The sequence below is a fragment of the Ammospiza caudacuta genome, chromosome 13, assembly GCF_027887145.1.
Source record: "Ammospiza caudacuta isolate bAmmCau1 chromosome 13, bAmmCau1.pri, whole genome shotgun sequence".
NCBI lineage: Eukaryota > Metazoa > Chordata > Aves > Passeriformes > Passerellidae > Ammospiza > Ammospiza caudacuta.
The window spans coordinates 22,266,369-22,280,595 of record NC_080605.1 but is presented as its reverse complement, the minus strand read 5'-3'; the positions used below and the strand labels follow the sequence as shown (position 1 = coordinate 22,280,595).

The 14,227-nt window shown below is 41.9% G+C and overlaps 2 protein-coding genes across 3 annotated transcripts; one reads left to right on the top strand and one right to left on the bottom strand.

The window, feature by feature from the left end:
• Nucleotides 1-112: 112 nt before the first annotated feature.
• KARS1 (lysyl-tRNA synthetase 1) lies at nt 113-8,646 on the bottom strand. 2 transcript variants are annotated; one of them, XM_058813287.1, is made up of 14 exons: nt 8,545-8,646; nt 7,715-7,859; nt 7,342-7,507; nt 6,861-6,954; nt 6,401-6,587; nt 6,021-6,146; nt 5,156-5,275; nt 4,789-4,951; nt 4,521-4,694; nt 3,706-3,791; nt 2,820-2,905; nt 2,375-2,501; nt 594-737; nt 113-300 (listed from the first exon to the last, which is right to left on the bottom strand). In XM_058813287.1, exons 1-14 carry the CDS (start codon nt 8,610-8,612, stop codon nt 223-225), a joined length of 1,764 nt encoding a protein of 587 aa, XP_058669270.1. In that variant the 5' UTR covers nt 8,613-8,646; the 3' UTR covers nt 113-222. The 2 variants fall into 2 exon arrangements, with proteins under 2 accessions (XP_058669270.1, XP_058669271.1); XM_058813288.1 differs by having other exon boundaries at nt 8,347-8,587.
• A 7-nt stretch (nt 8,647-8,653) lies between these two features.
• Nucleotides 8,654-10,895, top strand: TERF2IP (TERF2 interacting protein). The gene is made up of 3 exons (XM_058813290.1): nt 8,654-9,163; nt 9,269-9,345; nt 9,919-10,895. The coding sequence occupies exons 1-3, from the start codon at nt 8,671-8,673 to the stop codon at nt 10,357-10,359; spliced, it is 1,011 nt and encodes a 336-aa protein (XP_058669273.1). The 5' UTR covers nt 8,654-8,670; the 3' UTR covers nt 10,360-10,895.
• Nucleotides 10,896-14,227: the final 3,332 nt, after the last annotated feature.

The window sequence follows — 14,227 nt, the reverse complement described above, 5'->3', positions numbered from 1 at the left end:
CGCTCGCAGAGCGCCCCAGGGCCCGCGCCCCAGGGCCCGCGCACGCGCAGGGCCCGTGGCAGCCGCCGCTCCCGGCGGCTCTTGCGCAAGCGCAGAAAGACTCAGAGACGGGTGCAGAGAAAGCTGCCTTTATTGAAGGTATGCGGCCACTCCGAAGCTCAAGCAGAGGTGCCCTCGCCGCGCTCAGGCCTCACGCAGAGGTACCTGCGGCGGTCTGGAGGCTTACACAGAGGTGCCCTCGCCGGGCTGCGCCTCCTTCTTGCTGTCCTCCGGTTTCATGGCGGGGAAGAGCAGCACCTCCTGCGAACAGCGACAGAATCAGCGGCCGCGCCGACCGGCACCACCACATCCCGTGCGCAGGTCTCGCGAGAGCTGCCCTAGCGCGGGCTCCGCTGCTCAGCCGCGGGCCTCAGAGAGCTGAGCAAGGGCCCCAAGGGGCTTTGCCCAGGCGGGATTCCACGGCTCAGAACATCTCATACAGCTCCATTGCCAGGCACTGGCTCCGTCGAAGAGATGGCCAGCTTTGCTGAACCCCATTCCCTTTTCCCTGACAAAGCCAGCAGTAGGAAGGCACTACCACTGCTTATGCTTACCTTGATGTTATTGGAATCTGTAAGGAACATGGTCAAGCGATCAATTCCCATGCCCCAGCCAGCTGTAGGAGGAAGACCATACTCCAGTGCAGTGCAGAAGTTTTCATCAATAAACATGGCTTCATCATCACCTGCAGCTTTTGCCTAAATGAGGAAATTAATAGTAAAACATGAGTTGTACAGAGTTAGTAGGCATTCCTGCTAACCCCTACCGAAGAGGAGGAATACTGCTATTTGTAGCAGCCATGTAACTGATGAAACCAAAGCCCAATAGAGCTGTGCAAATGAGTAACAGATGAAGAAATCTCAGCACAGAGAACTGTGGAGGTCCTTTGTATAGGTGCTCCCAAATTAGTTCTAGACTCCATTCCTTTCTGACATGTAAGTTTCCTATCTTGGCAAAGGCCCAGGCTCTTTACATCAGTAAAAGCTGTCTTTCAGAGCCATATGGCAGCAGATGAGAGCAGAATGAATTGCTTTCAAAGGCTTATGAGGTTCTTTATTGGTAGCAACTGTCCTTTCAATGTTTGCAGAAACCACAAAGCAGCATAATCGGTGGAATCATCCGTAGCTGCTCCACAAATAGGGCCTGTTTTCTTTCCTCTAAAGTAGAAGACTAAAAAACCTTACACTGAGATGTTAACTAATATACCTGACCCTGAGAGCCTTCAAGTGACAAAAGTCATAGTAATAAAAATACAGATTAGCCAACCATTTCAAATTGAGAAAAAAAGCCAAACTGCTCACAGTTCGAGGAAGACTTTGCAAAGACTGTTACAGCAAAATTTTCTCCTTGAAATCCTGAAATGAAAATCCTACAGGAAACTGTCATCCTTCATCTCAGTCTCCTACTTTACATTAAATTTTGAGGCTAATTTTCATTCAATACATATAATCATATGTCTGCAGTCTGGCTATAATCATGAGGGAACTGCTGCAAGCATAAATATAACAGACCAAAAATTAAAGGTACTTGTAATATTATTCATTCTGACTGAACATTTTGAAGTTTACTATCAAGTTAGTTAGTTAACATAAATCTATTTTCCTGGCTCTGACAATTGTTTAAACCTCTCAGGCACTGTGAAGCCATTAGAAAAAATATGAAGATCAGGAACTCTGTTTCTGCCGACCACATCATTTGACCTCAGTCATGTGTGGCCAAGTATGCATTCATGGATGCGCATACCAAATTAATAACAAAATGAATTTCAGTCACTCCTTTTGGAGGCTCACAGAGAGAAATCCACTATTATAAATCTGCAAGCCTAATAGTTCTCAATGTGCATCTCTCTCCCGTGAGTCAACCTAATATATTAGTACTCTGCTCAGGAAATTGAGATATTTCTTAGACAACATTCAAAGTCTTATAGGACATGAAAATTTATTTAAGAACCTAGAAGTATGATGTTGTATGACTACATAAATACTTAACTAAGGGAAAAAAAAACCTTTCAACCTGGGAAAGACGCAGAACTTTTTGCACATTTGTGTTTTTCCAGATTAGTACTTTAGGTGGAATAAAAGGGAAGATATCCAAAAAAAGTTGCACTAAAAAAAAACTAATCAACAGCAGTATTTCACCTTGTTTAGCTTAAAGAGCAAGATTCCTATAAAAGGAATGGCATTTTAATGACAGACTTTTACTTGAGTGACGAACACTCACTCAAAGTAGTAACAACTCTTTCCAGCAGTAGGTATTAACAACAGATTTGGGACAGACATAGGAAATACTCTGCTTACATGCCTGTATTACATTCACTATCAGCATGACACCATACCTTGGCCTGATCCTCAAAAAGCTGACGCTGTCGGAAAGGATCATTAAGTTCTGTGTATGCATTGCACACTTCCTTCTTCATTACAAAGAGTTCAAAGCGTTCTGTTAGTCCCGGAAGAGAGCGATGCCTATGTGAAGTAGACAAAACAGACATACCGTAAAATAATCTTACTTACAGAAGCAAACAGCACATACATTACTTAGGGGCATGGCTCACCCTTAGCACTAACAGCTGTCAAAATTTCAAAGTACTAAGCATTGACACACCTCTTCCCTGGATGATGGGTTTCACAGCTCAGGAACCAACGTCTATCTTGGTTTGTGTTAGAATTCCTAAACTAGCATGCAACATCAAAATCTGTTTTCACATATGCAACTTTTTTTTCTTTTTCAATTAATTAAGTAGAAGATTTGAGCTACACACTGACCATGTGTGATACTCTTACCATTTGGCAAGTGGACTCATGACCTGTGGGTGATCACAGATGAATGTAGGGTTGATACAAGTGACTTCCAGGAATTCACCAACTAACTGGGAAAACAAAAACAAAACAATGTAGGGTTGATACAAGTGACTTCCAGGAATTCACCAACTAACTGGGAAAACAAAAACAAAACAATGTAGGGTTGGTACAAGTGACTTCCAGGAATTCACCAACTAACTGGGAAAACAAAAGTGAAACAATTATGCAGTGTACAATTATGCACGTTCCTAGCACTGCCTTCAGCAAGCACCCTAATTTCCTCTCTTTTGCTACTGAAGAAGGTACCAAAACTCTGAAAAGTTTCCGAAGTATTTCTGGTTATGGTAATGTCTTCATCAACCAAGAGTGCATCCTAGTCAGGCAAGTAAAAATGACACAGTAAAAACTGTATAATAATTCAATTAGCACAATACAGCAAGGGCCAATAGGAAAAGCATCAAAAGAACAGCTACCAGACAATATTTGGGTACATCAGAAATAAAGAAATACAGCTGATATAACGATATTGTACTCCTACCCTTTTGGTCAGCTACATACAGATGCACACATCTCACAGATAGAACTGACCTACAATAAAGCAAATCTGTTTTCAACACAAGCAGCCAGTTATCCAACTAAAATCCCCTAATGCTCAAGTTAAGCAGACATAAGTAAACTACACTTTGGTGTAGACGACATGAAAGAAGATTTTGACACTGCAAGTTTTCTCACTGTAATATAACAACAGCTGAAGTGCATTGCAGCATGCTTTTCCTGGTGCAGCTAAACCTTTTCTTCTAAGAGACTTCTGTTGACACAGAGAGATCCTCAAAGACATTAGGATTATAAAAATAGCACCCTTACTTACTTTGTCAAGAAGCCTGGCTGTTGTTCTGGGAGGTGGACACTCAACATTTCTCTCCACACAAAGGTTATCAAAGAAGCTGCGAGTTTCTGAATATGCAGACAAAAATTAGAACAGCCATCCCAAAAATCATGTTTTGCTCTTACTAGATCCTTCAACATTTCTTAGAGTGACTTGTAAAATCCCAATGGTAGACATCATGGAAAACATGAGCTTAAATGTTAATCTATAGAAATGGTGTTTGGTTTTAATTGTTTACAGTAAAATAGTAGTTATTTTATACTTCAGAAATTTGACAACAGTTAAGCACACACCATATAACTGCCGGACATTATTATTTGGGGGCTGGGGGGGAAGAGAGAAGGGAACCGGGGGGGAAAAACAATCACTATAAATTATATGAACTTGTTTCCTTATGTCTCTCGATTCCAGGAATAAAATAGCACATAATTACATTTTTAAGAAGGTCCCAAATAATCATATACCCAAGCTACAATTACAAGCACGGAAAATCAACTGCACATGAGATAAGAAATAAGAAGCAAAAAGCTGAATCTCTTCAACAAATCAAGAACTCCATACATCAAGCTTCTTGAGTATATCCTTTCACATATATTCAACAAGGAAGAGCTAAAAGAGTCAGATCCTGCCAAAGATGGCAAGGAATGAACGCTTCTTTCTGGACTCACGTAAAAACCAGAGGAAAGATAGTACTACTGCAAAAAAAGCAGCTAACAGACTGCAGCCTTAGAACTGGCAACCTTTTGCCTGCTTTCTGTTAACAAAGAATTACAGGACATTCATACTCAGCATCTAACCTTCAGTTTCAAAACACTCAGTTGATGGAAACTTCACTCCCAGGACCTTTTCCAGATCATGCACCATGCTAATTCGCCGGAAGGGAGGAGTAAAATCTATCTCATAGGCCTGTCCATCTTGACCATCTGGATGGTAAGTGATCTTGTAAGTCCCAGTAATATGTTTCACCATCCCTACAAAAGGAATGTCAGGTTTAGAAAAGGCGTATGCTACATAATAACTGATTCTTCCAGAGATTCTTACTCTTTTTTAAATTGCATACTTCACCTGAAAGCAACTTCTCTGTAATTTCCATTAAGTCATGGTAGTCCGCGTAAGCCATATAAAATTCACAAGTTGTGAACTCAGGGTTGTGAGTCAAATCAATTCCTTCATTCCGGAACTGACGCCCAATTTCATATACTCTGTCCAGACCACCAACCACCAACATCTAAACAAAATGAAAATCTAGTATATACACTTTCTCAAAAGAACCTAAGAGAGCCCAAACACATGCAACTGCAACACAACCTTACAAAACTCATTCATGAGACAAGTCCACCTTTCTTCAAAAATAATCTCCATTTTAGCTACATTTGCTTTTTTTAATACAGTTTGAAACATATAGGCTTAGCCATGAGAGGCTGCATTTTACCTTATGGTAAAGTTCTGGAGCAATTCTCATATATAAATTCATATCCAGCTCATTGTGGTATGTGATAAATGGCTTTGCCACAGCTCCGCCTGGAATTACATTCATCATAGGAGTTTCTACCTGTAACAACAACAAAAAATTCCCCTGTTTTCATGAAATCTGTTTCCAAACCAGAAATGCATAGATCAAACAAACAAAAAAACCCAAACCAGCTAGTTTTGATGAAAAATCTGTATTTCACTTACAGTTCGGCATTTCAGTGTATGAAAACAATTCTAAACTAAAGTCCACTGAACAAAACTGCACTTTTTTCATCCAGTCAATAATAACAAATTCATCTGTTGCTCTGAAGAGTCACTCATATTTACTACAAATGTGAACCTGCTGGCTTCATGTTATCAAAGCCAGGAACAGTGCTGTGGCATTATCACAAAATCCTCTCTCTACACTCCAGAAAATTGAACTCAAGGCGGCCAAGTGCAATTTCCTGCACCTGGGTCAACACAATCCAATTCTGCCTACAGGACATAGAACTGGCTTCTATATCCAGAGGCAAAACAACATTTCAAAGATGTTGTTTTCACCCTAATTTACTGAAATATGGAAAGGACAGTAGTAGCTTGGAGTATTACCTTCAAAAAAGGTTCCCAAGCCATAACCTCACCAACTGATAAATAACCTTAACTTTACAAAGAGAGGAAAGGAATTGCTCCCATTACATTAAGCAGATAAAATACACCATGCTGAGGCAATTATTGTCAGTTCTGTAAGTGCTTCATATATGAGCATGAATATAAAACATCCTTGAAGCTAAAAAACTGTAAACACATTCAGTATGCAGAGAGAAAAAACACTGATGCCTTACCTCAAGAAAGCCCAACTCATCTAGAAAGCTACGAAGGTAAGTGATGATCTTTGCACGGGTTATAAATTTCTGCCTCACATAATCATTAAGAATTAAATCCAAATATCTCTGACGATATCTGGTTTCCTGAAAAGAACACATATCTTTAGAATGAGCTAGATAAAATGTCATGCCAAAGGAAAAAAATACCAAAACAAAACTAATATTCCTTTGTTGACTGATAGTATCAGCAGGTAACAAACATCATCCATTCAGACCTATCTATGGCATTCTTGCCCATGGCAGGGATGTTGAACTAAACGATCCCGAAGGTCCCTTCCAACCCGAACCATTCCATGATCTGTCAAATTGCTTCCAAGACCGACAGGTATGACAAATACCTTATCTTTGAGGCCAAAATGAAGATGAGGCAACATGTGCAGGCATGGAGACAAGAGAGTGATTTCATAAGGAATAATACTCAGTTCCCCTTTCCTTGTTTTCCCAGGATTCCCCTCTACACCAATAATGTCCCCACGACGCAGCTTGCTGTTAACACGGAAATATTCTTCCTCGGATTTGTAGAGGCTGCAATTGCAAAACAAACATAAGCGTGTTTATTTAAAATTCAATACTCAAAACTGTCCCCAAGTATCTTACAAGACTAAATCCATTAAAAAAAAAAAAAAAAAAAAAAAAAAAAAAAAAGTTATTTTAACCAGAAGTCAACCACAGCATCTAAAGGAAAACATTATTTGGCTGCCTAAGCCAAACCACAGATGAAATAGAATATTTCATCTCAAAATACACATATCTAGACCCCAGAATGCTAAACTGAGTGCTGGGAATACCTCTACTTACCTGGAATTTGCCATGACCTGCAGCTTGACTCCTTCACCACGAAGATCATAGAAAATCAGTTTCCCTCCAGCAGCACGCTTTGCATGGATTCGACCTAAATATCAAAAGTATGCTAGACATCAGGAAAAGAGTCCCTACCAGAAAGAGTACAAGGGCAAAAGCCACAGTACTATCACTTAGAATCATCAGCTCTGAACTATTTAACTGTGAAAGAGAAGCAGTTAAGTCTCAAAATGAAATCTAGTGGAAATAAGACTGTAAAAACTTTGGATCCCAGAACCCATGTTACATACAACCTGATCTTATAGTTGCAAGGGATGCTGCACAGATCCACTCAGTCTGAAGGGTATGTCCTGAATAGTTTAACACAGCTACAAGGCTTCACGACTGAGTAAGAGATCAGCAAAATTCAAAAAAGACCGACCCATCAATAAAAGCAGCTAAAACTTTATATTTTCCCGTATCCCAGGTAAACTTTTACCTGCCACTCTCACGGTAATGTTTGTCAGGTGATCTCCTGGCTGCAGGTGACTGTACTTGTCTATAAAATCTGAGAGAGATATGTCAACATGGAACTTGTGGGGATAAGGATCTTCACTGGAGCCCTTAAGCTGTTGGACTGCATGGCTACGGATCTTGTAGTATTGCTGTCACCAGAAACAAACAAAATCAAATTATTTTATTAGAATCTGAAAATATGTTACAGGCTGTGAATTTAAAATGTAGCTGCCCTAATGTAGGAATATACATCTCTCCCCTTTTAACCTTTTAATTACCCATGAATAAAAAAATCAAATGCAAGTCAGTAAGACTGATTCACAGAACATCCAATAAGCATGGGACCAGATGCTCACATTTGGATCCAAGCTCTCCTCATCAGTGCCAACATTATCCTCAGAAGTCAAGGAAGGCTTATTTGAATGCTTTTCACTTTGCTCTTTCTGCTTTGCTTCTTTTTCAGCTATTTTTCTCTCAGCCTTTAAACGTCTCTTCAGCTCACTACAAAAGAGAAGGAAACCGGATGCAGCAAGTACTCTAATACTTCTACAGGAAAATGATTGGCAGGATTCTGCCAAAACCTAACTGTACAAATAAACCCACCACGTCTCTTACTTTTTCCAATAGTCAAAATAATTCTTAAACACGTTAAAATATTTTCTACTTTGAACTCCTTCAGTTCATCCCCTACGACACACTCACAGAAAGCGAAACCGAAATTAAACATAGTTTAGACAGACCTTGACGACGCGTGCCTACGTGCTCAAGGACTTGAAGCACTCCATTTTGTCCCTAAGAGCCTATCAGCCCTACGCAGCGTGTAAGTGAGAGCAGGCAAACTCCCCCCTAAGTAACGCAGGGTTCCCGAAGCCACCTTCGCGGTCTAGCCTATTCCCCCATGGCCCTCAGGCTCCCGTCGCGCTCCTGACCCCACCTTCCACGACTCCATAAGGAAAAAAGCGGGCCAAGCCAGACGCAAAGCACCGACCTGCTTTGGTCATGAAGCGCCTGCTGCCGTCGGAGCGCGGGCGCGGCCCTCCAGACCCAGCTGCGGAGCCGCGCAGCGCCGGAGCTCAGCATAGCGCTCCGACGGGCGCCTTGACGGAGACAACGCGCCGGATGAGCTGGACACACTTCACTTTCACCTCCCCGGCCCGGCCCCACCTGATCACCCGCGCACCCTCACTTTTTGCTGAGGTGCGACTCAGTCTCCTCCACGCTGCACTCGCGCGCCGCCGCCGTCGCCGCCATCATCGCCCCGCAGCTGCCGCCGCCTCCGCCCTTCCGCCCTTACACGCCTGCGCAGGCGGTGATGGCGGCGGGCGGAGCTCGGGCGGTCATGGCGGGCGGCCAGGCCGGAGCAGCGCGATCCCGATCGCTGTTCTTGTGGGATGACGGGCATCCTATGCGGTTCTACCTGCGGCCCGGCCTAGCCAAGCTGCGCCTGGCGCCCCTAGTGCTGGCGGGCGGTGGGCGCCTGTGTCGGGTGCAGGAGCCAGGGGCCGTGCTCCTGGCGCAGCCCGGCGAGGTGGCTCCCGACGGGGCCGTCTCAACCGAGTACGTGGCGGAGTGCGTGAAGCGCAACCAGCGGCTGCCGCTGGAGCCCTTCCTGCTGACAGCCCGCGGCCGCCTGGCCTTCACGGAGGCGGAGGATGCGGCGCTGCTGCAGGCGGTGCGCGGCCAGGGCATGGTGCGGGTGAGCGGCCGTGCGCTGTGGATAGAGCTGGAGCGGAGCGGCCTGACGCGGCACAGCTGGCAGGCCATGCGTGACCGCTACCTGCGGCACCTGCTGCCGCGGCTTTGGGGTGAGCGGGGGCCACAGCGGCGGGGCAGGGTTGCGAGGGGGCGTGGTGGCGGCGACCAGCGTGGGTCGCTGTGGCCTGGCAGACGATCCGCGCGTGTTTCCGCAGAGCCCCCGCAGACGGAGGATCCCACGCAGATCAGGGGTCTGTTCGCGGCAGCTAATCGGGAGTTCGAAAGCACGGAGGTGAGCGACCGGGGCCAGCCTGGGGAGCAGCAGCCTCCCCTGCATGCAGTGCTCGGGGCAGGCCTTCCCCGGTGTCACAGATGGCACAATAGAAACTCATGATTAACGCATGAAATTATTTTGCACCGCGATATCCCTTCTGCTCCGGCTGAACTGTGAGCTGTCATCTATGTGGTTTGCGATAAATGGCGCCTGGCTTGTGCATTTTTTTCTTCCCTGTGCAAGTTAGCATGAGGAGGTTTATGTGGTGGGGGTTGTCACATTAAAAACTGTATTAGCAAATGAAAGTCATCCTTTCACCTCATGCAAAAAACGTTCCTGCCGTTGCATCAACACTTACTTTTGCCTTTTATGCTTAGTTTGTTCAAATTCTCTCCTATGGTTTATGGATTTCTGTGATCATGTGCAGCCTCATTAACACATATGGCTTTGCTTCAGTCACTAACTTTTACTATGTTTACTAATTTCTGAAGTTTTAATACACTGTGGAGTCAAAGGTGGTTGGTTGCAGTGGTAAAAGATTTGCCAGAAAATACCATCTCTAATTGGTGATTCCACTTCTCTTACTGTTAGTCAGAAAGTGACTCTTCAGATGTTGCAGAACTTTCCACACAAGATGGAGTGAGAAGGTCCCCAGGAGAAGCAGCATCTGAGCTGAAAACTGGGCCAGAGGACTCTGCTTTCCCTAACATTCAGTTACAAAGGCAAGAAAGACCACAAAGCACTTGTTTTTCTTCCAGTGTGGTGGGACAGGTAATAAAAACTATGGAGCACTTCATGGAGAAGTTTGCTGTGGACCTGCACACTGTTACACAGGCCTTTCTGAAAAACAGCGGTGACGTGGAAGCTACTTCATACTTTCTGCAGACAGGGCAGCGCTTGGATGGGTACCCTGTATGGAGCAGAGAGGATGATTTAGAATTGCAAAAGGATGATGAACATGTCAGAAATAAATTGATAGCCAAATTTGGAGCTGAAAACGTAGCAAAGCGGATAGTGTTTAGAGAGAGTTAACAAGAGGACATTACTGATCCAGAACAGTTGCAGAAGTGTAATAGTCATTTCAGAAACACAGTGGAAAATTTAATGGCAGTTCTGAAGTTTTCAGAAATGCTTTGATTTTTTTTTTTGTATTAGAAGGCCTGTAATGCTTGTACCAGGCCATATATTCTGCTTGGGAAAAATACACCAGCTTTCAGGGCTATGAGTAATAGTTGAAGTAGGAAATGAATGTTAAGAGGGAATTATCAGAGGTTATGTATCTATCACCTAAGCTGCATTTGAGAGAGAACACTATTACTAGGATAAAGTCATAATCTGAAAAACTCAGTACTTTTAGCCTGAAATTGTGCTCTGGTTACTTATTTTAAAACTATTTGAAGTGAGTCCTAAAAATCTGGAATTCACTCTTTTGGTGAAATAAAATGGGCTGCCAAAGGCAAAGTCTGGTTTTTGGTTTTTTTTTTTTAACCTCTCTAAACAGTTAACATTTTGGGGTTTTAGCATATTACTAAAAATCTGGAATTCATTCTTTTGGTGAAATAAAATGGGCTGGCAAAGGTGAAGTTTGGTTTGTCTTTTTTTTAACCTCTCTAAAGAGTTAACATTTTAGGTTTTTAGCATATTGCACTGTGACACTCAGAAAATTAAAGTGGATTGTGAAATGTCTGATGTTAAGCCAAATTAAAATTATATTGAAAATAAAAAACAATATAATGAAACTGCTGTTTCAGGAAACCACTGCAGCACCTACTGATTACTCAAGGAGTTAACTGATGTAACCAAATAAATGCTAAAACAGCACTACAAAGAGTTTCACTGGGTTGAAAAAGTGAGAATTGTTTAGCATAGTCATGCTATTCAGACTTTGAATAGTTATTTGAGATTTGTGTGGAAGCCAGACAAGCACTTAATGAGGGAGTGCAAGACAACACAGCTAATGAAGTAATTTATTTTTTTTTTACATTAGGTGCATTACCAGCTTGGTTTGAAATGCAAGTTTTGCTGATGACCAGGTTCATGAACAGGAGACCTGTCACCTCTTATAGCTGAAAAGTCCCATTCTAGCTTGGACTGCTTACACACGTCAGCAGCACCATAGTGTTGCAATGGTCTTGTTTAACAAAACTGCTCTAGAATTCAGTGTGAGAGGTAGAATGAATTAAATAGCTGCAATATAAAATGGTCAGATTTACTCTATCTTTTTTAATTCTAAGTAGCACTTAAGAGTGAGTTTGTCTTGTTGGAGCAATTAGTCTTAGGTGCAGTGCAAACTTCTGAGTTCACATACAGTGGTTTTGCCTTTGGAGAGCCTTAGGGACATATTGTCTAACGCTGAGAATCTTTCCATGTGTGTTTGTGCACTCAGTAGGTGTAGCAACTAAGGCACAAAGACCACAGTTTACTCAAGGCTGCCCTCTCTCTTCTGTTATGAACTCCTGAAAGGCACTGCTTGTTCACAGATGCTCTTGCTTGTGCATGCACGTAGGTCTAGGTTTCTTTTACCAGGTTAAAACCTGGAGGACCCAGAGATGACACCATATTGTATGGTTCTACTTCTGGTTCTCTCTTTTCCCATGATAAAAATACTTGTTTTCTGTGCTTTGTCTTACCTACAACACAGTTATGCTCCTTTCAACATGCTGGAACAGTTTGGTTTTCCATATTCCTATCAGGTTCCTCTATTATCACAGAAGGTCAGGAAGGTTCTCTTTGTGGCTCAAAGAAGTTTCTTTCTATTATTGCCTGGAGCAGCAATATTTGTATACCTGGAAACATGAGCAAAGCGGCAATGCACATACAAGAACATTGAGTTAAAGAGAATTCTACAGCCAGAAATTCTGGGTCTACAAACGCTTAGCTGGAATTTGGGTATTACCCATTTGCTTCCTTTTAGAGTTAGCCAGCATTCATCAAAATAAATTAATTTGTATGCTTTCATAACTAGAGTTACCAAAGAAAAACTGATTGTATGCACTAGTTTGAAGAGCAACAGGCAGGAATACCACGGAGTCAGCTTTTAAATGTCCTTTTGACTGGAGATTTTGCCATCTTACATTTCATTGGTATAAAACCAGAGTTTACTCTTTTAAACTTGTACAATGTAAACTTAATGTTTGTTTTTAAACAGACTTCTGTGATCTTTATTGCATATGACGAAGGACTTAGTCATAGTTTTACATGTCACCATCAGCATCTTGAGATTTTGGGAGATTGTTGTTGAGTTTTCTTTTTGTCCTCCAAAAAGTATTTTAAGTTATTTTTGCTCAAATCAAGACAACTTTACACTTTCATGTAACGAGACTGGCAGCAGACTTCGCTGTTTCCAGAAAAAAAGAAAATCTTATAAATTGTTGTATTGAGGAAACACACCTAAAGGACTGTAATAAAGACATACTGGAATCAACAATTCTGCATTTTCTCTGATTAAGCTTAGGAAGCAGAGGTGTAAGTAACTTTCAAAACAGTACATTAAGGAAATGCATCATATGTTACTTTTACCCTACTTTTTTACTGACTGGAAATACTGTGGAGGCTTTTATGCAGGTAAACACATGGTACACAGAATTGCATCCACTGAAAACAAGAATTCATAACAAAACTTAAGCCACTCAAGCTGGCATTGGTTAATGTTGAGATGAGTAGCAATGTACCAAAAAGAATCTATTTTTGCTCAAAATCCAGCTGCTTAGCACTTACAGGAGGAAGCTCTTTACTATAACTTCAGTAAGAACGGGCTTTTAGCTGCTTTTAGTTGAATATGTTAATGTCTACTTTAAAGGGACTATAAAGAAAAACAGTGGCTCTGTGCTTCTGTTCCTTAGTGCAACTTCCACTTCTCTATGTCAGCTTGCCTGCCCTACATTTGCATAAACACAGTGTAAAGGAGGATACCTTGCTTTCAGTGAACTTTCTACCATGAGGCCAATGCTGCCTGCTCAGCATGGATTTTGTCCTTCAACATGATCCCTAGTAATAAGACTATTATTTCCATAATACAATATCCCACCTTTTTCAGGGATTAGGGGTTTAGCTCTGGGAATACAGATACCCGTATTGCTAAGGTAGTGAGTGTTCTATGTTAAAGGGACTCTGCAGTTTACACATGGAAAAGGATATTCAGAAATAGGGATCTGTAGGCATTTCACTCCTCCCCAAATCTGGTAGCAAGTTTTTCTCCTTCTCTTCTGGAACACTTTAAACAGGTGAAAACCATTCTGTTGTTCAGGTTTGAACTATATATTCCCGTTGGAGGTGGGAGAATGGCATAGTCCATTAAATTTATTTTTTTGTGCTCCAAGACTAGAAATACTCTCACCAAATATTTCAATAGGAGAACTTCCTGATCTTCTCTTGGTTTCTTCAATCTACTCCCATTAACCTGTCTTCTCAGTTTTGGTATTTATGCTAATGAAATCTATGTCTTTACTTTGTCTTTAGGATCCCAACCTTAGCATGAATTCTTCTGCCACCCATGTGGACTGTGAGAATTCCCAGGAAAACAACTGTTCTTGGGTTTGAAAGCTAGAAGACAGAATTATTTCAACTAAAAAAATAAATGGATTCACATAATCACAGAAATGGTTTCCCACATGAAAACCCAGGAGTTTTTATTTTCAGCATTAGCTGGTTTACTCCATTTTCCCATAATACAGTAAGTGAACACAAACATTTCCCTACCTTTGCCACCAAGGCTGGATATTCAGACACACAAATGGAGCAAAAGGAAAACTGGATTTGAAAATGCAACCATAAAAAAAAAAAAAGAAAAGAAAAAAAAAAAGAAAAGAAAAAAAAAAAGAAAAAAAAAAAAAAAGAAAACAAAAACAAAAACAAAACCCCACAAAAACAACTAAAACCCACAAAACAAAAAAACCAACAC